A 26,297-nucleotide genomic window follows, 5' to 3' on the forward strand; every position below is an offset into this window, starting at 1 on the left:
ATTCCCAAGATTGTAGTTTGGCAAACTCCTAGCAGGAAATTTGCAGTCATCGTTTTGGGGCTTCAACAGACTCCATTTCGTCCATGCACCCCGATGAAAACATTTGTGGTGGTTCCGAACACAAGGCTAAGAAGCTCGGTGATCCACAGCGAGAGTTCGGGGGGGCTTGGGGGTTTGGGCTGGTTAGAATGCTCAACGGACACCTCCCTGGTGAGGTGTTCTGCGAAAGTCCCGTAGGGAGGAGTCCCCGGGGACAACCCAGACTGCGCTGGAGAGACTGTCTTCCGGTTGCCTTGGGAATCTCTTGGGATTACCTCAGAAGAATTGGACAAACCGGCTGGGGAGAGCGAAACCCGAGCGTCGCTGCTGGCCCAATGAGCCGACCTTGGATAATTGGAAGTCGACAGCTGGTTCCTGAACATGACCCCCCCCCCCCCACCCTGGATAAAAAAATAAATAAAATAAAACCACCATTAAAATGGGGGCTGCGAGGAACGTTACTGTCCTGATTCTGTACACAACAAGCGCAATCACAAACATTTTAGCATTTCCTTTCCAGGCATTTGACACCTTTTCTAAAAACAGGAATATTTCACAGTATGCATGAGAAGGATGAAGGTGGAGGGGAGGGACAGTGAACGCACCAAATTACGGGTGTCACTTGCAGTCTATTGCCTCCATCCAGTATTCATGGCTCACAGCGCCAGTCATCTCGCAGCCTTTCAAGTGCTCCCGTTCAAATATGCTCTTTCATTGCTCTTGTTTCGCGTCCCCTGAATGTCACTTTGAAGAAAGTGTCTGCTATTGGTCACTCTACTTAAACGGCGGGGGGGAGGGGGGGAAATAACCAAACCCAACCCAACATCACGACTTCCCCGGTCGTGTAAAAGTAGCAAACATACCAAAAAAAGTGAATCGTGTTTGAATGCAAATGTCGAAAGTAGGGAAAAAATGTGTTGTTTGCTTCTTAGTTGATAGATGACATCCAAGTGAACATCAGATGGGAGGTGCCACGATGATTCTCTGGAGTGAATGACTGGCTCAAACTGCGAAAGTACAGTAAACGGCGGATATAAAAAGTCTACACACCCATGCTGTTAGGAATGTTTTGGAATTCTTTAAAATGTGTCCAACGTCCCGTTCCAACTAAAGAAAAGAAACAATACCACTTATCAGCGAATGGTGTCGTTTCTTTTCTTTATCTTATCTTTTTGAAAAATGGTCCAAAAGCTCAACCTTGGTTTCATCAGACCGTGGCACATTTTCCCAATTCCTCTCGTCACATCAATGGTGGAACATGTTTTGAATATACTAATATAATATATAATTTGTTGATCTCATTCTTCTGTACCACAAAAACTGGGAATTTGTAGGCATTTCATATCCACAGTATTCCCACATCTGTCCAGTACCCCCCCCCCAAATTGAATCCATCCATCCATTTTCTTTGCCGCTTATCCCCAAGAGGGTCGTAGGGAGTGCTGGAGCCTATCCCAGCTTTCAACAGGCAGGAGGCGGGGTACACCCTGAACTGGTCGCCAGCCAATCATGGGGCACATAGAGACAAACAGCTGCACTCACAATCACACCTAGGGACAATTTAGAGTGTCCAACTAATGTTGCATGTTTTTTGGGATGTGGGAGGGAACCGGAGTGCCCGCAGGAAACCCATGCAGGCACGGGGAGAACATCCAAACTCCACACAGGTGGGGGCCGGGATCGAACCAGGGTCCCCAAATTGAATATTTTGTGAAAATGTGTTTTGCATTTTTTGACATCCTCACTGCATCTAAGCTGTACTACGGAAAAACGGCATACCATAAAAACAACAATGTTAGTGGCGGATTCAAAGGCTTTAAAAGGTATCATGTGAAATCTTTTGAATATGAAATGGGATTTTTCTTTATGATCGACGACAGATGGCCAGCCTGCAACTTCTGACCCTGAAAGTTTTCAAACTGCACGAGGATAATTTAATAGTCTTTATTATTAGAGCAGGGACTTTAACTCACACATCCCGAATACCGCCCTGGAGATGAATTAATAAAATAATGAAATGTTCCAGAAAGAAAGTACACATTCACTAAGTAGTAGCAAGTACTGAACTCCAAGCGACCCGGAACTTTTCTCAGCGCCCCACTTCTAAAGATCCACTTACAGTTGACTTACAGTTTATTTTTGTATAAAAGTACACGATGGAAGCATCTTAGTTGTGCGCAACAAAGATTTGTGGCATACACCTGCGCAAAGTGGGTGCACAGCACCCAAACAATCCGACTAAACCAGTGTCAATAAAACTTCTTTAGTGGAGGGATCAGAACCACGCAATCATTCAACAAGCTAACACTCTCGTCCTTAATATTTAAGAATTCGATTGAATGCTGAAAGAAAGATCAATGGGTAACTGCGTGAATACTTTAATTGCATGATGGGGAAAAAAAAAAAAATCAATTTCACTATTCCCACTAATCACAGCGCTCTCCTGTGGCTGCCCCCCATCCCCATTACTGCTATCTGACAAGCTTACGCCAGGAGTCCGGTATCCGCGTAGAATCAGGTAGCGTAGCGCGATTTGACTGCTGAATTATTGAAGCGACCATCCAGCGAGGAGCCGCGGCGAGGTTGTCGAGAGTTCATCGCCAATCTGCTCGCCTCGCTTCTCGTCGCACATTTTAAAAGAAGGGGTGTAACACGCCGCGATGAAAGCGGCGACGGGGAAATAACCCAGTGAAGGAAGCGACGCGCTACTTGTAAACCGTCAACATCATGTTCATTTCGCAAAATCTTGCTTCATTATTTAAAGTCTGCAAGAGAGGCAAATGAGTTTTTTCCCCCAAAAGAAAATAATTGAATTTAATTTGATGCACTCTAAAATTCAAATTGTCACCCTAATAAAACCTTTATTATCAGCACTGTCAATGTTTTAAGTAGCACACTGACATTATTAAACGTCATACAAGTGTATAAAGAAGTTAAGCACTTTGTAATAAAACAAAAACAGTTTAGAATCATTTAACTGTGTGGCACAACTGCATCATACTGTCAAATGTGAAAAAGGTGCTGCATAATAAAGCCATACATCCATTTTCTTAAGCCGCTTATCCTCACAAGGGTAGTGAGCCGTGCTGGAGCCTATCCCAGCTGTCAACGGGCAGGAGGAGGGGTACACCCTGAACAGGTTGTCAGCCAATCGCAGGGAACAAAGAGACAAGCAGTCTCACTCACAATCACACCTAGGGGCAATTTAGTGTGTCCAATCAATGTTGCGCGTTTTTGGGAAGTGGGAGGAAGAAAACCCACGCAGGCACGGGGAGAACATGCAAACTCCTCACAGGCATGTCCGGGATCGAACCCGGCACCTCAGAACTGTGAGGCCAACGCTTTCCAGCTGCTCCTGCGCGCTGCCCATAATAAAGCTACGTTGAAGTAAAACTAGCCACGCAATGGTAAGTCATCTTAAATCACATTTTTTAAACATTTTTGACTATCATAAAATACGTTTAGATCATGAAAACGTATTTTTGCTTCAGATGTTCCTCGTTGTTGGCCACGAGTGCATGCATTTTATGGGGAAGGAGGCATAAGAGAGAGGGGATGGGCAGCAACTGGACAAAGCCCCCCTTGCCCCCCTATTTGAGTGTGTCCCTTAGAAAAGGGGTGTCGAACTCATTTTTGTCACGGGCCACATTGTCGTTACAATTTTCCTCAGAGGCCCGTTATTACTGTAAAACCATGAAAATCTTTCACCTCATCATATTTACACGTGAAATTTATGAGCTAGTTTTGGAATCAGAAATAAAGGGTCATTGGTTTTTGAACCATTGCTGATGTTTGGGCACACAATAATGCTTGCAATATCTCAATGTTATCATTTATAACGTCCCCGGGCCTTGAGTTGCACACCTTTCGAATGACGACGGCACCTCAAATCTTTTTGTCATCCTCCATCAACCAAGAAGCGGTATACTAACAAACAAACGAGTTTTTCCACGTCGAGAGTCCTCGGTGAAGGTAAGCGACAATCGAGTTCTACGCGGGAATTAGAGCGCAGCCTGAACAAATCACCGGCGTATTTCATTTGAAAGCTTTTCCAGTAATTGCGCTAATGCAATCTCAGACCAAAGCGTGAAGCCACACCGAAACACACGAGCGCGCAGATATTCTCGCGAGCCGACGTTCTCCTCGTCCGGGCGCATTATGATTGAAAAACAACGATGCGCTTCAAGGCAGAGAAAAACGGCCCGAAAATGGATTCGGCGGTGTGTTGAAAGTGGATGAACTGCTTTTAGTCGGTGTCATTTCAACGCTGAAACACTCTGGGATGAAAGTGGGCATATTAACATAACTATCATAACTCCCCTCGGCACTTCTGCCACTTCTACAAAAAAAAATATTCCATTTCGACAAGATGAGTGCATCGTCGTCGGAATAGATTGGGGCATTATGGCCACCCCCGAAAAAGATTATGAAAGAATGGTGACCGGCAAAGCGGGAATCCAGCAAACACCAGAACATAGCCATATACAGTACCGGTATAGTTGTGTGTGTGTGTGTGTGTGTGTGTGTGTGTAGGGCGGGGGTGGGGGGTACTACGGAATTCAAGGATTTTGAGGACACGCTGTCTGCTGTCCAATCCATGCTGGATTTGATTTACATAATTTGCAAAGGAAATTGGATGTGTGGATAAAAGGCACTGCCGATGAAATTGAAACAAGAATGCAAAATGAAATAAATAAATAGATAAGACGACGTGAACGGGAACTCGTCGAATCGACTTAAAACACATTCTAATATGTAAAATAGGACAAACGACACAGGGGAGGTTTGCATATTCAAATTTCATATGCGCAGATTTATCTTTTACCAATATTAACACTCACACATTCATATACAGTATATACATATATATTGTGTGCATGGCTCAGCTGCCAATTTTTTGGAAAACGCATTAAATTGGATATACTCTGAAAAAAAAAAATCAGGACATCTCCAAATGTTGATGCAAAGATTTTTTTCCCCATTTACAATTGAAAGCATGACAAAATAAAGATAAGTTGAAACTGAAATAGGCCGCACCACAACAATTATGATGATACAGGAAAATATGAAGGATCGGGAATCTAATAAAATATATCAAAATACAAGATTCTATTTCTTTCAATGCATAATTTTTCCGTGCTGATGTCAAATTTTTAACTTCAACGCCAAAACTTGTGGCTTCATAACTCGACTCCTATTATGGACTACGCTTGTTGAACATCGTTTTTGCAGCACCTCCCCCCCTGGTGGTTGACGGCTGTATTGCTCACATTGAGCGGCAGGTCGCCAAAGGGTCGCCCCTCACTTTGACATCGGTGTTGATGAAATGCAGACTTAAAGGTGTGAGAGCAGTCAGTTCCGTGACAGAACCTTAAATAATTCTTTACCCCCACCCCTCGAAAACCAGTGTTGCTGCTGTAATTCCTGACCACAAGACGTTTATTTTCCTCTCTCAAGGGCTTTTATCCGTGATACGTGACAGTTCCAAACTGGTATGTCAATCGCGCGGGTTATTGTAGATTGTGCAAGTGAAACTGGAATGAATGACGTTGATGCAGTGCCGGCGGGTGGGCGCATTTCAACAGCGGCTATAAAAACATTAAAGGTGTTTTTACTGAGCATTTGTTTTGACCGGCAGCAGAGAAAGTATTTTATCTCAGCGCATCAGATATCCATCCATCAATCCATCCATTTTCTTTGCCGCTTATCCTCACGAGGGTCCCAAGGTGTGCTAGAGCCTATCCCAGGCGTCAACAGGCATGAGGCGGGGTACACCCCGAACTGGTCGCCAGCCAATCGCAGGGCACATAGAGACAAAGAGCCGCACTCACAATCACACCTAGGGGCAATTTAGAGTGTTCAATTAATGTCGCATGTTTTTGGGATGTGGGAGGAAACCGGAGTGCCCGGAGAAAACCCACGCAGGCACGGGGAGAACACGCAAACTCTACACAGTCGGGGCCGGGATCAAACCCGGGTCATAACTGTGAGGCCAACACTTTACCAGTTGAGCCACCCAGCTGCCCGCATTAGAAAGTTGTATGGCAATTTAGAATGTACATCCATCCATTTTCTTTGCCGCTTATCCTCACAAGGGTCACGGGGAGTGCCGGAGCCAATCCCAGCTGTCATCAGGTAGGAGGCAGGGTACACCCTGAACTGGTCACCAGGCAATCGCAGGGCACATAGAGACAAAGAGCCGCACTCACAATCACACCTAGGGGCAATTTAGAGTGTTCAATTAATGTCGCATGTTTTTGGGATGTGGGAGGAAACCGGAGTACCTGGAGAAAACCCACACAGGCACGGGGAGAACATGCAAACTCCACACAGGCGGGGCCGGGATCGAACCCGGGTCATAACTGTGAGGCCAACGCTTTACCAGCTGCCGCATTAAATATTTGTATGGCAATTTATAATGTACATCCATCCATTTCTTTTCCCCTTATCTTCACGAGGGTCGCAGGGAGTGCTGGAGCCAAGGTACACCCTGAACTGGTCGACAGCCAATCACAGTACAATAAATAAAATCAATAAATAGTCCCTGAAAGAGTTTATTGTATTATTTGGCACTTATTAACTTTCTGAGTTAGAAAATAAAAGTTAATATGTACCTGCGATTGGCTGGCGACCAGTTCAGGGTGTACCCTGGCTCCAGCACTCCCCGTGACCCTCATGAGGATAAGCGGCAAAGAAATGGATGGAAGGATGTACATTTGAATTGCCTTACAAATATCTAATGCGGGCGGCTCAGCTGGTAAAGCGTTTGCGTGTACTTCCCGTGCCTGCGTGGGTTTTCTTCCGGCCACTCCTCTTTCCTTCCACATCCCCAAAAACATGCAACATTAATTGGACACTCTAAATTGCCCCGAGGTGTGATTGTGAGTGCGGCTGTTTGTCTCTATTCATGGAGCATGTTTTGGGGATGTGGGAGGAAACCGGAGTGGCCGGAGAAAACCCACGCAGGCACGGGGAGAACATGCGAACTCCATACAGGCGGGGCTGCGATCGAACCTGGGTCCTCGTAACTGTGAGGCCAACGCTTTACCAATTGAACTACCGTGCCGCCTAGAATGTACAGTTAATTAAAAAAAAAAAAAGACTGATTTCCTATGGGAATATTTTTTTTGTTTGTTTCTCCCAAAGTCAAACAAATTCAAGGTCAATCAACTTTCACGGCATTATTCTAAAAATACTTTGGTGATGTTATGAAGTACTTTGTGTTTGCGCCCTCAGCCCTTGAAAAATTTGTCATATCGAGGCCTCGCGTCGATGTCGTATAAACACGCAGAGAGTGTCTCCATGTAAGGAGAAGAAAGAGAGCAGCTGCTGTGTTTGTCTGGGAAAACACTTCTCGTGTCCACACAGCAAGATAAATACACAATTGCAGACGGACTATTTACTTTATAGACACCTTCTATTACACTTTTTTTAGGGAGTTGAGGCTGGGCCATCTCGCTCTGTCTCCACTCTGTCAGGCGTGTGCGTGCAAGCGGCTGCAGCGGGGGCGCGCTCCCTTATAGAATAAATTGAGCAGCTCCCCCCACCCCGCTCGCCTCCCCAAAACCGAGACGACGGATAAAATGCGAATCTCGTCTATACTTTGATTGCAAGACTTTCCCAAGTAGGCGGATCGTGCGAAAGAGGACTTTTGTCTTCCACTTTGGGTAAGTAAAAATACTTTTTTTTTTTTTTAAATAGTTCGGCTTAAATACATTTTCTGCAGTTATTACCGCTATCAGTTTGGTTTGCTCGGGGGAACTTACAAATACTGATTCTGTATATATATATTTTTAAAAAATACAAAATTGGCTCGGTTAAGATATCTCAAAACGTTATGAATTACAGAAAATATACGTACATTGATGGAACAGCTGCACAACTTGAGATCCAGTCCAGGACCTGTATCAAAAGACTTCTGCCTTTCTAAAGAAAATGAAGCATTTTCAAAAACTGAACAATTTTAACAACAGAAGTTTTGATAAAATTATATTAAAAATTAGGATAATACATACGCAAGTTCTTTTTTTTTATTTTAAAATCTTAATGTAACGAGATAAGGCAACCAAAGCATTAAAAGTGCTCAGTATGATGCAGTATACGACAAAACTACAACAGCAGGAATAAACTAACACCAGTACTGCTCTGACAATGTCATTGAAAACCGGACGCGTACATTTCTATACGGCTCCTGAATTCGATGGATGAGATCCATCCATCCATTTTCTTTGCCGCTTATCCTCACATGGGTCGCGGGGAGTGCTGGAGCCTATCCCAGCTGTCAAAGGTCGGGACGCAGGGTACACCCTGAACTGGTTGCCAGCCAATCGCGGGGCACATGGAGACAAACAGCCGCACTCACAATCACACCTATGGGCAATTTGGAGTATCCAATTAATGTTGCATGTTTTTGGGATGTGGGAGGAAACTGGAGAACCCGGAGAAAACCCACGCCGGCACGGGGAGAACATGCAAACTCCAAACAGGCGGGTCCAGGATTGAAGCCGGGACCTCAGAACTGTGAGGCCAATGCTTTACCAGCTTATTCATCGTGCCGCCGATGGATGGATGAGATGGAGTGAAAAACAATGGCCGGTCAAAGAAGTAAAGCGAAAAGTCAAAGTAGCCACGGTGTAGGTCTTTTACAGTCATACAAAACTGAATAAATACAATATTTTAATGTTGTAGCCATTTATAGTGAACCGAAGGATGCATGAGAAAGATAGTATGAAAAAGAAAACACGCTTGTTGTACGATTATGTATTATGTATGATTATGGCGATAAAGGTATGGTGAGAAATGAAGGAAGTTTTCCCAAGAGTACAAATAAGAGTCCAGATTGCAGCGCAAATAACTCGAGCTCATGTTAAAAGATTCCATCTCTTTTCCTGTATGAATCATAAATTTTTAAGCGTTGCCAGTCACATATTTATCTTTTCTGTTTTCATTATGAAGTTTGTTCTCTAAGCTGCATTGCACAACTGGGAGATGGGCCAAGTGCACGAATCCAGAACCCTTTTTTTTTTTTTTTTTAATTCTGCTCGCAAATTCTATTTAAATGATCACGGATGAAAGAAATTGTGAAACACGGGATGTTGCTGTCAAAGAAAAGTTCTTACTTTAATAATTTAGCAGCACAGCGATAAGCTCCAGTTTATCCATCGTTTAAAAATGCTTTTCCCAAACAGCGCGGTTGGTCACATTGTTTAAAACAACGATAAACATCCTCGGTTGCTATGGTGAGGTCTTTTGTGAAGCCCCACTTGTTTGATATCTCCCTCCTGGATTTAATGTCGAACACTCCACAGCTTCTTCTCCGTCTTGTCGCAGGGGACCGAAGGGATTACAAAAAATGGCTAAAATACATCTTTCAGTCTTCATCACCATGTGCATGGTCCATACCAGCATTCCCCAGCTGACCCCTCGCGGACCGAGGCCACTACCCATGCCCAGAGACAGAACATATGAGAATCTGCCAAAACCACAAGGTTGTGAGAGTGAGTTGGCATCAATTTTATGAATAATGGGCGCGGCTGTGTATTGTCGTTCTGTTCAAGTGGTGAATGTCAGTATGTTAACCGCTTGCAGCCAGGACAGTCAACTGTCCCATCAAACTGTTCTTCACCATCGACACCTCTGAGACCATTGCCCTGCAGGAGTCCCCGCCGGGAATACTAGTGGAAAACATCAAGGAATTCACACGGATGTTTGCCCAGAAGCTGGCGGATGAGGAATACCGAGGTCAAGTCCAGATCTCCTGGTCCATCGGAGGCCTGCACTTCTCCCAAAAGCAGGTGGTTTTCAGTCGCTTTGCAAGCAGGGAGAGCTTCATCAGGAGCCTCGGAGACATCCGATATCTGGGCAAAGGCACCTACATCGACTGCGCTCTCAAAAACATGACCCAGCAAATGACTCAACACTACTCAGACACAAAGGCAGCCCTCTTCTCCGTGGTCATTACTGACGGCCACGTGACGGGAAGTCCCTGCGGCGGCATCAAGGCGGCGGCCGACAAGGCCCGTGAACAGGGGATCCGCATTTTCTCAGTGGCGGCGTCCAGGTCCATTGACGAAATGGGAATGAGGGAGATTGCCAGTTCTCCCACCGAAGTTTATCGCGACGAGTACACAGCCGTGGAAATCGTTGACGGTAGACCGAAAATTAAGAGAGAATCCATTGATCGTATCATACAAGCCATGGTGATCTCCGATCTCTGATTTCATGATACCAACTTAACGACAGGTACATTTCGCTCACTTTAGTCTTTTTCTTACAGAAATATCAAGCCTATTCAGAGGTAAGAACTACAGCAGCATGGTCCGTTGTCAACCTTAATGCGTCTGTATATGCGTGACTGAGGTTTCTTTTTTGGATGGTATTTTATTATTGTAGTGCTACCAAGACCAATGCTCGGAAACCCTTGGGATCCCTGGACCAAGAGGGCTTCGAGGGCCAAAAGTAAGATTACGATGAGGAATGGATGATGGCGATGAAATCATATGAAGTGGTCATTTTGGGGAAGGCCTGGAAGGCTGGCGTTGGAATGGTTGGCTTGGTTATGGATGGAAGCGCTTTGGTTCTGAAGGGTGCAATCTTCGAGGACGTACGGATGGTTGGAACAGATTGGATGGCTGGACCTTTGCTGTCATGTGATGTTGCATTAGGGCTGATCTATTACTTCACTTTTGAGTGATGGGAGGGATAGTTGGTTTGGAAATTAAATGTTTTGAATGAAATTGTTGGGATGGTTTGGGTTGGGCTCAGTTGTGTAGTATGACTTCAGTTTGAATGGATGGAATGATTGAGATGGATAGTATGACCAGTTGTGAAGATTGATGGGTTGAGATGGAATGTTTTACATTCGTGGATAGATATTATTGTAGCAATATCTGGGTTTTAGTTTGACCAGTAAAAATTTTATATGATGACGATCATTTTGATGTACTCAGGGTGAAAAAGGTGACGCTGGTTATCGTGGACCAAAAGGAGAAAAGGGAGGTCAGGTAAGAAGGCTTTGCTGGCATTTAATTATTCTTTTGGTTCTAAATTCTGTCTCTCATTTCATTTTTTTTTTTTTTTTTGACAGGGTGATCCTGGCATTGAGGGTCCAATTGGACATCCTGGACCTAAGGTTTGCTGAGGGTTCCTGAACACCAAATACAGTACTCCAGTCAATTTTCGCCATTTCAATAATTCACAAGTTCTTTTTGTGCTTTGACATAGGGAGAAGTCGGGTTGAAGGGCGACAAGGTGTTTTTTTTTATTATTATTATTATTAGCAGTCTATTCATAATTTCTCTGAGAGAATGACTAGAATTGACATCTTTCTTCAACTCCGACAGGGTGATTTGGGAGCAAGTGGAACCAAGGTAGTTTTACTTTTGTTGGTATCACAAGTTGGATGAGAGCAAGCACATCATCTCCTCAAACCTTCAGGGCTTGCTTGGAGTACCTGGCCACAATGGAACCGATGGACAGAAGGTGATTTTTTTTTTTTTTAAATAAAAAAAAAAAATTGCGCAGGCGTATCTACGGTAATCTTAGTGACTGCAACGATGTGTGTCATACGTTCAGGGTAAGATCGGCCATATTGGAGCTCCGGGTTGCAAAGGGGAAGCAGGTGACGAAGTTAGTTAATTATGTTTTTTTGTCCTATGATGAATTTTGCTGAACTTCATATGTGAGCGATGTGAGGTTTTTTTTTGTTGTTTTTTTTTTTTGTCTCAACAAGGGGCCAGATGGCTACCCGGGAGAAGTTGGGGATGTTGGACCACTGGGGAAAAAAGGACAAAAGGTATTTTAGTTTTATTGTAAAAAATAGTATTCCATTATTAAACATATTAAAGAAACCCCCACATCTCTCAGCTGTATCGAGAGTCCGAGCTAAGTGTTTTTTTTTTCCTCACATAACTGCTCGCGAGTGTAATGTGATGAGACGGCAGACCAACGTGCGACAGACACATTCAATTTGAGCTGTTAAACATTTTACGATGAGCATGGCGCTCCTAAAATGTAAAAACACTTTGTGTATTTTTAAAAACCTGTTAAGAGTGTATTTCCTACAGAGAGTCAGTCATAAAAATATGATGGAAAAAAAAAGGGATCCTACAGCGGTAGGAGGAAAAGTCACAAGAAAGTCTCAAGTCATAACCTTTAAAACACAAGCAAATCCAATGCCACTGTGGGAGGAGGTTTAAATATATATATATAATATATATTTATAAGTATAAATCAAGCAAATTCAGTTGAGTCACCACTAAATTTCAAGCAAGTCGGGTCAAGTCTTTACAGTAGTGCCTCGGTTCTCAAACGTCCCCGTTCACAAACAAATCAGTTTTCGAACCAAAATTTCGATATTTTTTATGCTTTTGTTTTGGGACGAAAATCGGTACTCGAACGCCCTCAACAAAACCCGGAAATAACAACATGCACGGCCAGACCAGCTGACCCACGACGCGTTCTGTTGTGAATTCCCACCCGCTGGAAAAAAACCCGGAAATAACAACGCGCGCAACCCGACCAGCTGACCCACCCACGACGCGCTTTGTTATTGTCAATTCGAACGAACGCCCGAAAAACACCCGGAAATAATATAACGTGCGGCGGTTGATTCGGTTTTCGAACAAATCGGTTCTCGAACCGCCTTCTGGAACGGATTGTGGTCGAGAATCGAGGCACCAATGTACTTGATCTAAGGAAGTTGCAAGTGAAGTCATACAACCAAGCTCCAGTCAGAACGGACTGGAGTGGTAATAAAATGATTTTATATTTATTTTACATTTAAACCAAGGCCAAGACTTGCACATCACTAAATTTAAAGTGGATAGAAAAGGTCAACATACTCCTCACCAAATATCAGGTTTTTGTGATTTAAAAAAATATACACATTAATTTTTTTTTTTTTTTTGCCCTTAATGCAGCTAGTTGCAGAAATTAAAAAATATTTCTGATAGAGGTAAATCGGTGCAGTGTCTGGGGTGATGCGGACTTTGTACCAGTCCGTTGTGGTAGAGAGGGAGCTAAGTCGAAAGGCGAAGCTCTCAATTTACCAGTCGATTTACGTTCCTACCCTCACCTATGGGTATGAGCTGTGGGTCGTGACCGAAAGAACAAGATCCCGGATACGAGCGGCCGAAATGAGTTTAAACCGCAGGGTGTCCGGCCTCTCCCTTACAGATAGGGTGGGAAGCTTGGTCATCCGGAGGGGCTCAGTGTCGAGCTGCTGCTCCTCCGCATTGAGAGGAACCAGATGAGGTGGCTGGGGCATCTGATTCGGATGCCTCCCAGACGCCTCCCTGGTGAGGTGTTCCGGGCATGTCCCACCGGAAAGAGAACCCAGGAAACGCTGGAGAGACTACGTCTCTTGGCTAACTCGGGAACGCATCGGGATCCCTCCGGAAGAGCTGGAAAAAGTGGCTAGGGAAAGGGAAGTCTGGGTATCCCTCTCTCTCTCTCTCTACCTCTGGGAAACAAGTAGCCACATTGGCTGAATAAATCTTCTATGAAAATTAATAAAAATAATGTTTCAGGATGAAGTGAGTGAATGTTAGCCAGGACCAAAAATGGAAAGATCACTCTCTTCACTAGTTGGCAAGCTAGCTATTCTAAATTTGTTTAAATGGGCCCGTTATTGACTGAGAAGGTGTCTTTTTTTCCGTTCCCAACCCCCCTTTTTTTTCCCTTTTTGTGAGCCATTCACATTCTCAGTTTGTTTTTCGTGTCATTCAGGGAGACCTTGGCCTTCCTGGGAAAGCAGGTGTTTTTGGCCCCGAGGGTGAACAAGGAGCAAAGGTGCAAATCTAATAAAAACACCCTTTGAATAATCACATTCACACCACATTCATAACACCTGGCTCGAATATCTCCAGGGTGAAAGAGGTAATCCAGGAAATCCAGGACCCCCGGGAGAAAAAGGACCAGCGGTACGTATTGACTTACATATTATCATCTTTTCTAACTCAGACAGTTAATAAGTGTTAAATAATATAATGAACTCTTTCAGGGACTGCCTGGCTTACCTGGACTAAGAGGCGAACCGGTATTTTATTTTTTGATTGGCATTCAATTATTTTCTTCTGGTGACCTCACTGCAGTTTGTGAAGAAATGAATGTCCACAGGGATGGAGAGGACACGAAGGGCCAAAAGGACCTCAAGGACCTATTGGGAAAAAGGGAGATAAGGTAAAAACCAAACACAATATAGTCACACTACAATGGCTGCGTTTACGTGGAGCCTTGAAATTCCAATTATAATGCGTTTAGAAACTGAAATGGAATGAAAATGCTCCATGTAAACTGAATAAAATAGGATGAATCAGAATGGAATTTGTACGTAACCTCGCTCGTTTGCAGGGAGAACGGGGGCCACAAGGAAGCAGGGGAAGAGTAGGGGAGGACGGATTCAAGGGTGCAAAGGTCAGGCTAGAGTTTTTGCATCGACACCCGGATTTTGTCAAATTAACGTTCGTCTCAAAAGGAAGTCGATTAAAGATGACACTATTCTTTCTGTTCTAGGGGGATTCTGGACTACCAGGCCCGAGGGGTCAGGCAGGAGAACCGGGAGGCCATGGAGAAAATGTGGGTAGTTTAAAACAATCAACTAAAGCCTGCAATTTGAGAGTATTGCTATTACAAAAGAAGGCTGGAAGACTTCAACGACTTGGGGTCAACAATACAGAGCAGTGGAGAGTGTGGTAAGGAAGTGAAGAAACGGGTCCAAGCGGGGTGGAACAGTTGGCGGAAGGTGACTGGTGTTCTATGTGACAGAAGAGTCTCCGCTCGGATGAAGGGCAAAGTCTATAAATCAGTGGTGAGGCCGGCCATGATGTACGGATTAGAGACGGTGGCACTGAAGACACAACAGGAAGCAGAACTCGAGGTAGCAGAAATGCAGATGTTGAGGTTCTCGCTCGAAGTGAGCAGGTTGGATAGGATTAGAAATGAGCTCATTAGAGGGACAGCCAAAGTTGGATGTTTTGGAGACGAGGTTCGAGAGAGCAGACTTAGATGGTTTGGACATGTCCAGAGGCGAGAGAGTGAGTATATAGCTAGAAGAGTGCTGAGGGTGGAGCTGCCGGGCAAGAGAGCGAGAGGAAGACCAGACAAAAGGTTGATGGATGTTGTGAGGGAGGACATGAAGACTGTGGGGGTTAGAGAGGAAGATGCACGAGATAGGCTTAGATGGAAAAAGATGGAAACCCCTAATCGAGACAAGGCGAAATGAAAAGAAGGATAAGCTATTACAAAATAAGACAAGAGTGAGTGTCAACATGTGTGCATAACTATGTGATCTGCAGGGCACCTTGGGAAATCCAGGTGACGCCGGACCAAGAGGAGACCCGGGTTCTCAAGGACCAAGGGTGGGTAAAACTAAAATTTCATTGTACTGGAACAAAATTGTCTCTCATTAATTGTGAATTAGTTTAATAGGCTATCCACACCAAAAGGGTTTTATATCAAACCATAAAGTACAGCACTGCTGTTACAGCTCTTTGATTTATTTATTTTTTTAAGGGTGATAAAGGAAGACAAGGATTCAGCTACCCTGGACCAAGAGGACCAACAGTAATGTTCTCTTTGCTATATAAAAGTGTTTCATTTCTCCGCTGTGCAGTGAAAAGCATGCATCTCCCAAAAATCTCTTACTGGGAAAAGGAAGAAAACATTTGTAGATGCATGTTTTGATTAAAGGGAGTTTGTGCGTTTGCCTCACAGTTCTGAGACTCAAGAGTTTGAATCTCAACCTAAGCCTTCCTTCACAATGTTTGCATGTTTCTACCAGCGCTTGTCTCAGGTTTTCAACCAGTGGTCCAGCTTCCTCCAAAATCCCAAAGACAGAACATGCATTTTAGGTTCACGGGCAGAGTACCACTCAGATATGAAAAGAAGCAAAAGTGAGGCAGCCGAGGACAGATGGCTGCTGTCAAATATAGAAGCTGGCAATAACCAGAAAAACACACGAGTTCCTTCTGCCAGCAACACACTGCCAGTTAGCAGTATATTCTTAATGTAATTTAACGCACTGGTAGCGCCTGAGGAAATCATTTGTCAGAATACGAGTTTTTAACCTTTACCAAGTACAATTTAAAGATGTTCTTGATATGAAGACCCTATTTGAATTAAAGCATTGAAAGGAACTGTGGTTTTCAGGGCGACCAAGGCGATCCGGGGAAAAAAGGACTCAGGGGTGGTCAAGGTGAATGTGGACCCAAAGGAGAGCCAGGAAACAAAGGTCCACGTGGGGAATCTGTAAGATTAATCCTTTGTGCTTTGATTTGCTTGCCATATCTGTACTCCACTTTTTGAGTCACACTTGATGGATGATTTTGCATTCACATTATCATTTTTATCATCTGGCCAAAGGTTCCCAAGTAAAAATATGGAATCGTCACCCAATTAGAGAGCGTTTCTGAGGCAGTAAGACAGAATCCATACCTTCCAAACAATGTCTGACGGGGTAGATACATTGGATGGAGAGACTGGTTGTTTTGGTGCCCACCACTGTTAGGATGACTATTTTTTACATCTGAATTGAACCACGCTATCAGAAACCACACGAGTTGCATTCTTTTCAGGTGATTGTCACCTGTAGTTTGCTTTCTCAGGTCCAAATCAGTCAATCACTAGCTAAGATACAAACAAAGGGATCCAAACTACCGCTTCCAGATGGTCTTTTACCATTCTGCTGTACACTTCGATTACAGCTTTCACACCCAAGTTTGATTAAAACAGACAAGGTTGCAAACATAACCGCACATATGAAGGGACTGAAACACAGCAGCCAGTTAGTTTACATTTCATTCTTAGTGGGACAGATACAGTGAACAAAATAAGTATTTCAACACCCTTGTATATTGCAAATTCTCGCACTTAGAAATCAGGGAGGGGTCTGAAATTTTCATCGTAGGTGCATGTCCACTGTGAGAGAGATAATCTAAAAAGAAAAATCGAGAAATTACAATGTATGATTTTTTTTTAATGATTTATTTGCGTGATACAGCTGCCAATAAGTATTTGAACACCTGTCTAGCAGATAGAATTCTGACCCTCAAAGACCTGTAGTCCCCCTTTAAAAGTCTACCTCCACTCCATGTATTATCCTGAATCAGATCAATCTCTGTGAGGTCGTTAGCTGTATAAAGACACCTGTCCAACCCATGCAATCAGTAAGACTAAAACTTGTAACATGGCCAAGACCAAAAACCAAAAGCAAGGAGTGGCTCCACAAGAAGCATATCAAGGTTCTGACGTGGCCTAGCCTGTCTCCAGACCTAAACCCAATAGAAAATCTTTGGAGGGAGCTGAAACTCCGTATTTCTCAGCGACAGCCCAGAAACCTGTCTGATCTAGAGAAGATCTGCGTGGAGGAGTGGGTCAAAATCCCTCCTGCAGTGTGTGCAAACCTGGTGAACAACTACAGGTAAAGTTTGACCTCTGTAATGGTAAACAAAGACTACTGTACCAAATAACATTGGTTTTCTCAGGTGTCCAAATACGTATTTGCAGCTGTATCACACAAATAAATCGTGAAAAAAAAAAATCATACATTGTGATTTCTGGATTTTTCTTTTTAGATGATCTCTCTCACAGTAGACATGCACCTACGATGAAAATTTCAGACCCCTCCACGATTTCTAATTGGGTGTAGCAGGGTGTTCAAATACTTATTTTCTTCACTGTATATTTGACCCAGAAAACACACGATAGATTGTTTTTAGATGATTATTTGGTCTTGTTTTTCTGTTTAGGGGGAGCCAGGTCATCCAGGAGAGCCTGGAGCCAGAGGAACCAGAGGGGACCCTGGGCCTGATGTGAGCAATAGCACGCACTGTAATTGGAACACTCAAGAGTGTTGCTCAGTACGGTACTTATATTGTTTGTATGCAGGGTTACCCTGGAGCAATGGGCGATCCTGCACTTACTGTGAGTACATTCTAGAGAGAGAGAGAAAAAAAAAACTGCTTCAAATTTCCGCATTGACATTGCAGGATTGCGACGTCATGACTTACATCAGCGAGACTTGTGGCTGCTGTGGTGAGCAAACCATAAATTTGTATCATAGTACAAACGTGCAGTTACCGACGATTACAACAGACAGATTCAATGGACTAAACTTGTTTTTACCTTTTGTCACAGACTGCGAGAAGCGTTGCGGTGCTCTGGACATTGTATTTGTCATTGACAGCTCAGAGAGTGTCGGTCTGACCAACTTCACCTTGGAAAAGAACTTTGTAATCAATACCATTAATCGTCTGGGATCTATGGCCAACGACCCCGCATCCCCAACCGGTAGACTGACACATTTGTCTTGTAAATTGTATTGTAAAACACTTCACGTGACAAGAGTTTGCCACAAAAGAAAGTGTGAAAATGTTTACAATTATTGGAGGAGTTATTCCTTTGATTAATCTGGTACAAATCTTTACACATGAAATTTATGAGCTAGTTTTGGAATCAGAAATCAAGCGTAATAGTTTTTTTCAACCATTGTTCACGACTGGTCACGCAAAAACGCTTATAATATCTCAACATTATAATTTATGATGCATGAGAATTTGAAATGTTGGCACATATTTTCACAAGAATCACGGATTTTGACACTGATAATTCGCGGGCCACATACAATCATGTGCCGGGCCAGATCTCACTCCGGGCCTTGAGTTGGACACCTGTGATTTAGACAATGGCTCTAAACTATTGTGTGATAAGCAGAACTTGAGTTGATTAATCTGAAGATCAATTAGTTGTCTATTAATAAATTAACTGTGACACCTCTACTCTTGGGGTACTCCATTTAATAATTCTTGCATCTGTTTATTTCAGGAACGCGAGTCGGAGTTGTTCAGTACAGTCACAACGGGACATTTGAGGCCATCCGTCTTGACGACCCCAACATAAACTCCATGTCTGCATTTAAAACGGCGGTGAAGAACCTTCAGTGGATCGCGGGGGGCACCTTCACCCCCTCGGCTCTCAAGTTTGCCTACGACAACCTCATCAGAGACAGCAAGAGAGCCAGGGTCAAAGTGTCCGTGGTGGTGATCACCGACGGACGCTTCGATCCACGTGACGATGAGGATCTTCTGACGTACCTCTGCCATGACGGCAGCGTCGAAGTGAACGCCATCGGGGTCGGAGACATGTTTCGAAAAGCACAGATGATGAGATCCTAGGTTCCATTGTGTGCGACAAAAAGGATCGGGTCATTGGAATGAAGAATTTTGTTGATTTGGTCACAGAGGACTTCGTAGACAAAATGGAAACTGTTTTGTGTCCTGGTAAGTCCAGTGGGATGATCTAGAATGTTCTCAAATGAGGGTTTTAACATTACATCGCTATTTGTTTCTCTGTCAAGATTCGGTTGTTGTGTGTCCTGATCTCCCCTGCAAAAGAGGTAGGTGGTCTTGATTTCACCCGGATCTTGTGAGCGGAACTTGGTTGTCTGTTTACACCAATACTTTCTCAACATGGGCCAAAACGAGAACTTAAAAAGCATTAGCTTTAAGTATTAGGGTTTAATGTGGGGGTAAGGCTTGAGGTTTGGTAGGGTTACAGGAAGCATTCAGGGTTTGAGGTTACAGGCAGTGATATGAGTTCAGAGTTAATGTCAGAGCCGAGGGAGGGTGACAGAGTTTGGTTACAATCACGGGGTTACAGTTAAATTACACACTTCGTTCAGCAGGTCAGTAATACACATACAAAGAGAAAGTTGTTCTTTGGCAATGTATAAAGCACTGATAATAATTCAATCAAACTCAGAGAAGATACTTCTCTCTCACTTACCTTCGAACATACAGCCTTGCGTTTGTTGATATTGTCCACATTTAGTTGTGCGTGCGGTCTTCCCCGAGCCTTAATCCACCGTAGACACTTCGTCAACTGTGTTTTGGGCTTTATAAAATGAATATGCCCCTTGTAACCGAGCGGCATATTTTTCATCAGAATTGGCACGTTCCCCAAGCGCATCTAAGGACCATTTTCATCGTAACATTAACTATTCCGAGCGCACACTACTGACAACCAGCGTTGCTTGTGGGAAAATACGGAGAGAGGGGCGTGTCAAGCCAGGGGTTAAGACAATGCGGCTATCTGATTGGCTATTATTGTACGAGTCATTGACAGGTCAGAAAGGTTCATTAGGTGTGAGGGTGGGAGACTAATTTGCAAACTTCGCTACTTGGTGGAGAAAGTAAACTCCAATTGTACTTTGTACAGCTTGCTTGAGAAAAGTGGTAGCTGAAGTTGATTTCAATTCAAATCTGAAATGTAAGGTAAATCAGCAATTTGTTGGCTCTCCTTCTAGAGCCTGATGTGGCACCGTGCGCCCAGCGGCCAGTGGACGTGGTATTCCTGCTCGACGGCTCGGAGCGTCTCGGGGTGGACAACTTCCGTCACGTTCGTGCATTTGTACAAACGGTGGTCGACAGACTGGTACTGGCTCGGAGCAGGACGGATCGCATGCGAGCTCGCTTAGCTTTGTTGCAATACGGGAAGGACGGGGAGAACGATTTGGCTTTCCCTCTCACGCATGATCCCGTCCTCATCTCTACCGGTATGGCTCGACTGAGCTATCTGGACTCTTCCTCGAGCGTGGGGCCAGCCATCACCCATGCTATTAACAGAGTGCTTGGCAAGGGAACGACTCGCCAGACGAGACGCGCTGCCGAGATAGTGTTCGCTTTCATCACAGACGGCGTCACAGACAGGAAAAATCTGGACGAGGCCGTGGACGCCATGCGTAGGGAACAGGTCGTCCCCACAGTGATCGCCATGGGAAGCGATGTGGATCAAGAAGTCTTAACGAAGCTGGCCATGGGAGACGAGAACGCCATATTCAAGGGAAAACACTGGTCCCAGTGGCAGTCTGACATGCTTCAGCATTTCATCCGGTGGATATGTTAAAGAGGAAACACAATGGAGACATGAACCAAGTACTGGTGCTACTAATATTAATTAATCTGACATTCAAACATACCACATCTCCTGGTGCACTGTACAGTGTGTAACTGTAGCTAAGTCCATTATACACACAATAAATCTGATTTAAGATAAACATACAGTGTCCTGTCTTTTATCAAGTCCCAGCTGCAGTTTTCAGACCCCCACAAAAAATTATAATCAGGATAAAGTCTTGTCCGATACAGTATTCCTCCCAGCTACCCAACAGGCTCCATGTGGGAGACAGAACAATGGACAGATGGACCCAACGACGCATACTTCGCATTTTTCCCCGTAGACGCTCCCATTGCCTTCTTTCTTACATGTTGTCCAGCTGCACAGGAAGAGGGAGACGGAAAAAAAGATGTGTGAATGGAAATTTGTATGGGAGATTTGTAATATGCCCGGACCATTGGGGACACTTGATGCAAAATACACGAGAAATAGTTTTTAAATGAGTTTGACTCACAGCAGTGACCTAATGTTTCGTAGCAGTAAAAGGGAAGGGAAAAAGAAAAAATTACCAAGTCGTCAACATCTCCAGTGTCATCTGCCATTGTCGCGGCTGGCTCTTCTTCTTTCTCGTCAGGCAGTAGAAACTGACAAAAGAGTAAACTTAGTCAGAAATTAGGACGATGTCAAGGTCACAATGAAATTGTTAGCATGATTCACCTGAGCGACTTCATTTTTGGAGACGGAGCTTCCTTCCACCTCGTCTTGGCCAATAAGCGAAATGGAGCCTGTAACACCAGCAAAAAAAAAAAAAAAAAAAAATTGCGAAATTTACTAAGCAGGAACCGTACCATTGCTAGATTTCTCTACAGTGAAGAAAATAAGTATTTGAACACCCTGCTATATTGCAAGTTCTCCCACTTAGAAATCACGGAGGGGTCTGAAATTTTCATTGTGGTTGCATGTCCACTGTGAGAGAGATAATCTACCATGCCATGCATGATTTCAAACCATGATGTCACCTTGGAAACGGTGGTCCCAGGTCTTTTCAGGTCATTGACCAAGTCCTGTCGTGTAGTCCTGGGCTGATTCCTCACCTTTCAAAGAATCATTGAGACCCCACGAGGTGACATCTTGCATGGGGCTCCACTCCGATTGAGATTGACCGTCATGTTTAGCTTCTTCCATTTTCTAATGATTGCTCCAACAGTGGACCTTTTTCCACCAAGCTGCTTAGCAATTTCTCCGTAGCCTTTTCCAGCTGTAGGGAGTTGCACAATTTTGTCTCAGCTCTTTGGTCTTGGACATGTTACAAGTTTGAATTTTACTGATTGTATGGGGGTGGACAGGGGTTTTTATGCAGCTAACGACCTCAAAGAGGTGCATCTGATTCAGGATAATACAAAGACTGCAGGTGGACTTTTAAAGGCGGACTAACAGGTCTTTGAGGGTGAGAATTCTAGCTGATAGACAGGTGTTCGAATATTTATTTGCAGCTGTGTCACACAAATTGTTAAAAAAATAATACATTGTGATTTCTGGATTTTTCATGTTAGATTCTCCCTCTCTCTCACAGTGGACACTCACCTACGATGAAAGTTTCAGACGCCTCCATGATTTTCAAGTGGGAGAACTTGCAATATAGCAGCGTGTTCAAATACTTATTTTCTTCACTGTATATTGTCAAAACCTGTGAAAATTTTTGTGACATCACCCGGTGAAATGAATAGATAGGCTTTGTGTACCTTGAACAAGCAGGTCCCAGAAGACTTCCAACCCCCTACTTGGGATGCTTCCTTTCAGCAACCGGAGGTAGCTATTGTAGAGATCGGCCTTGCCCAGCTGCACTTCCAAAGATACGCAACATTCTGAAATCCTTCAGACACTTGCCAAGATTGCACACTGACTAGTAATTGCATATTTGAGCAAGAACTGGCATTGGTTCAATTTCTGAGGAATGAGAAATAGTCAATGTTTGTTTACCTTTACAGACTCCTCTCTGAAGGCCTGGATACAGGTGATGCTTTTCATATAGTACTGTGTGTTCTTGTTGCCTAGCAACTGCTCTATCCTGTGAGTCAGCTGCTCGCAGGCTAGGTGGGAAAGTGGGGCGGTTCGGTAATCACACCCAAACAAAGAGTTAGAATTTACAATAGATGGTGATTAGTCATAATCATGGTTTATTGTACAATGTGAAGAATGGAAGAAAGTGAACCCTCACCCTCTTCGAAGGTTAGCGTTTTTTGTTTGATCAGGATGCGGAAATCACGAGCGGGATTAACACTTCCGACCTGGATTAAAAGAGGAATGAGGTTGAAAATGGTGAGTCGTAGCGCAGCCCCACCCCGACCCAACCACCCCCTGCCAGCTTTTTACCGAAGTCACAGAGCCTTCAGAAATGTCAGCCAGATTATACTCCTCCTCCTCTGCCTCCTCTGCAGTGTCTCCCTTTGCCTTCTTGGCATCGGGCTGTTCAGAGCTGACAATGGAAGGGGACAAGTAGAAGACAGTGAAAAGTACATTGAAGAATCTTTGCCAAACATGCATCTACAACACATTCAACACAGTCGCAGAGAATATTATTACAGCGAAACAACTGAAGTTGAACAAAATCCCCTAAATGAAAAAAAAAAACATCAAATATTTAATGTAAATCAAAAATAAGCAGTTCGGTAAACAAAGTCCCACCACTAAGTCATTATTTATATTTTTGTATGTATCCTTTTAACATTCTTGAACATACAAAGAGCTCACCACTACAATAAAACAAAACAAAACCAAGATTATCCATCCAGCCATTATCTGAACCGCTTATCCTCACAAGGGTCACGGGAGTCCTCGAGCCTCTCCCAGCTATCGTCGCCGAGGAGGCAAGCTACGCCTTGAACTGGTTGCCAGCCAATTGCAGGGCACATAAACTAAGCTTACTGATCCTTTAATGACTGCTGGCTGAAGACTTTAAAATGCTTATCTCCAGATAAAACAAATAGATTGATTGTTTAAAAACAGGAAACTTTAAGTATTGTTAATCCATAGAAAAATATTTCCAATGATTGGCAAATGTATTTTATATGTATTATTGGTAGCAATGCCACATTCCAGCTTTGCTGTGGTTGGATGGCTGGGTAACCAGGTAGAAACAATTAATCCTGTGGATCAAATGATAATTTCTTATATTTTGTTGTTGGTGTATTGTGTGCAATATTAACCCATTCATGGGCAGGGTGGAAATTTTTTGCCTTATTGAGAAAAAAGGAATTAACACTTGTTTTTCGTTTATCGCATAAAACAAGCGGCAAAAAAGATGTACCCTCTCGCGGGCAGCGTCCCAAAACTGGGACGGGTATGTTATCAGTTCTGTGAAATAAATCCAGAATTTTGAAGGTTCTACTGATTGACTGTTACTCGTTGGCCTTCTAAAAACACCGGACTTACTCAGTTCTATTTGGCTGTACTCTTATTCCGGACTTACTCTCTTCCAAAGAGCTGAGCGCTGGTCTTCAGCATCTTCTTCTTCTCCACCACCTTGAGAGGAAACATTTTCTTCACCTCCTCTAATGGCGCTTGACAACGCTCCTTGATGACATCGGGGCGGTCCAGTACAGCTTTAAGCCACGGCTCCATTGGGGGGAGGGCCGTGCCAGGGCTGACAGCTCGATGATGCAGGCACTGGGACAGATCGGAGGAGACAAAACATTTCAATTGGATTATATAAAATGAATGTGTTTGTCTGACTGAAACTTCTACACAACATATGAAAAAATTAAGTATGCTGTCAACTCGCTGGGCCCTGGGACCTTGATAGAAATGAGAACATTCCCTCCTTTTCCACTGCACGGTACCTAGCATAGTCTCACGATTGATGTTCTTATTCAGGTACCATGTCTCAAGTGCGGGACACTTAGATACTGTAGATACTGGAGTGTTTATTTTTCAGATTTTTCTAATGATTAACCTAATACCTGCACTGAAAAACATTTGCGTTTTCTATTTCTTTGTTCGTCAAAATACCGTGCAGTGAAATATTACCGAAGCGTATTGCTGCCACACCCCAAAAAAAAAAAAAAAAAAAAACTACAGAAGCGTATTTCTGCCACACCCTCTTCAAAAAAAGGTTGCGTTTTCACATTATAATGTGAATTGTTCACGTTATAATGTGAAAAAGATTCACATTATAACATGTAAATAACGATTCACATTATGATGTGAAAACACATGTGAAACATAACCTTTTTTTTTTTGGGTGTGGCAGCAATGCGCTTCCGTAAAATAGCAAGAAAAGAAACATGAAAAAGTGAAAAACATCGCGGATGACAAGCTTGTCACCTGACCAAGATTTTGTATTTGAAATAGAGCTTAAAAAAATTGAGCAGATTTCCTACAAATGCTAGTAAGACAGATTTCATGACTTGTGGTAGTTGTAGGTTGAAAAAACAATGTGAGGAATGAAATCAGAATGTAAGATATGATCCATTCTACTCAGATTTTGCTGATGTAAAGAGAAGAGAGTACCTGGAAAAGCCGCTGGAACTCTGGATTGGGAATGTGGTGTACTTTAACCAAGTCCTTGAGTTCTCCATCTTCATCTTTGTCCACCAACATCATGGAGTCAATGAGAGAGTCAACAGCCTGTAGCTGTGAGTCTGTGTATGCACCGTAATCTCAAAATTAATTGGGAGGTACTCGAGATTTTTTATGGTTGCAGGTAGTGAAATATCAAATTAAATGGAACATTTTTTTTTTAAATCTTTGTAAAGGATGACATCAATAAACAAGAACAATACCCGAGGGGCTGAATTTTTTGCTGTTCAGAGAAGCATATGTGTAGTGTCGGAGGTCTTCCATGAAGGGCAGTTGGACGTATATAAGACACTGCGGAGAGAAACACGCATTGCATGAGAATGAAGGGTAGCATTGCATTGGGATTATGGGACATAACTGTCTAGTTGTAGTTGCTTAAGTGTATAGCTATAAGAGAGAGAGCGAGAGAGAGAGAGAGAGAGAGAGAGAGATAAATAGATAGATACAGTGTGTTTGTGTGAAAACAGTTTTAGTTTTACAGGATACAGCGTCTCTTACCTCATGATAAAATAACGTAGCAAGGTTTTTAAAAATAATTTACAGATGTAAAACCAGACCTTGAATCTTAAAAATGTACAACTGTGCTCAAATAGAATAAGAATAAATTTATTTGTTTAAAAAATAAACCGACTGGTGAGAGAGTCTGCCTCACAGTTCTTAGGACCGGGGTTCAAATTCTGGCCTCGTCTGTGTGGCGTTTGCATGTCCACCCCGTGGCTGCGTGGGTTTTCTCCAGGCAACCCGATGTCGTCCCACATCCCAAAAACATGCATAGTAGGTTAACTGAG

At 43.4% G+C, this 26,297-nt stretch overlaps 2 protein-coding genes across 3 annotated transcripts in view; one reads left to right on the forward strand and one right to left on the reverse strand.

Moving 5' to 3' along the window:
* Positions 1 to 7,411: 7,411 nt before the first annotated feature.
* LOC133512133 (collagen alpha-2(VI) chain-like) lies at positions 7,412 to 21,093 on the forward strand. The gene is given in 29 exon segments (XM_061841476.1): positions 7,412 to 7,706; positions 9,370 to 9,536; positions 9,628 to 10,238; positions 10,316 to 10,336; positions 10,432 to 10,497; positions 10,989 to 11,042; positions 11,126 to 11,170; positions 11,263 to 11,289; positions 11,382 to 11,408; positions 11,476 to 11,520; positions 11,614 to 11,667; positions 11,771 to 11,833; positions 13,768 to 13,830; positions 13,908 to 13,961; positions 14,042 to 14,077; positions 14,158 to 14,220; positions 14,392 to 14,454; positions 14,554 to 14,616; positions 15,336 to 15,398; positions 15,553 to 15,603; positions 16,189 to 16,287; positions 17,787 to 17,849; positions 17,926 to 17,961; positions 18,027 to 18,072; positions 18,175 to 18,327; positions 18,862 to 19,182; positions 19,185 to 19,316; positions 19,394 to 19,432; positions 20,342 to 21,093. Coding segments are annotated over 28 exon segments (3,102 nt in total). The 5' UTR covers positions 7,412 to 7,706; positions 9,370 to 9,391; the 3' UTR covers positions 20,941 to 21,093.
* The window catches only part of xrcc5 (X-ray repair complementing defective repair in Chinese hamster cells 5), a 20,605-nt gene continuing 8,367 nt past the window's right edge, over positions 14,060 to 26,297 (reverse strand). Inside the window, exons 12-21 of one of the 2 annotated variants that reach the window (XM_061841477.1) lie at positions 25,713 to 25,800; positions 25,441 to 25,571; positions 24,401 to 24,597; positions 23,305 to 23,407; positions 23,150 to 23,219; positions 22,912 to 23,021; positions 22,674 to 22,770; positions 21,649 to 21,716; positions 21,501 to 21,575; positions 14,060 to 14,197 (exon numbers count right to left, since the gene is read on the reverse strand). In XM_061841477.1, coding sequence (XP_061697461.1) covers positions 14,105 to 14,197; positions 21,501 to 21,575; positions 21,649 to 21,716; positions 22,674 to 22,770; positions 22,912 to 23,021; positions 23,150 to 23,219; positions 23,305 to 23,407; positions 24,401 to 24,597; positions 25,441 to 25,571; positions 25,713 to 25,800 — 1,032 coding nt within the window. In that variant the 3' untranslated portion in view covers positions 14,060 to 14,104. Of the gene's footprint in view, positions 14,198 to 20,972; positions 21,311 to 21,500; positions 21,576 to 21,648; positions 21,717 to 22,673; positions 22,771 to 22,911; positions 23,022 to 23,149; positions 23,220 to 23,304; positions 23,408 to 24,400; positions 24,598 to 25,440; positions 25,572 to 25,712; positions 25,801 to 26,297 lie in introns of those variants that run through there. The other variant, XM_061841478.1, reaches the window with a different exon arrangement.

The sequence above is a fragment of the Syngnathoides biaculeatus genome, chromosome 14, assembly GCF_019802595.1.
Source record: "Syngnathoides biaculeatus isolate LvHL_M chromosome 14, ASM1980259v1, whole genome shotgun sequence".
Classification (NCBI taxonomy): Eukaryota; Metazoa; Chordata; class Actinopteri; order Syngnathiformes; family Syngnathidae; genus Syngnathoides; species Syngnathoides biaculeatus.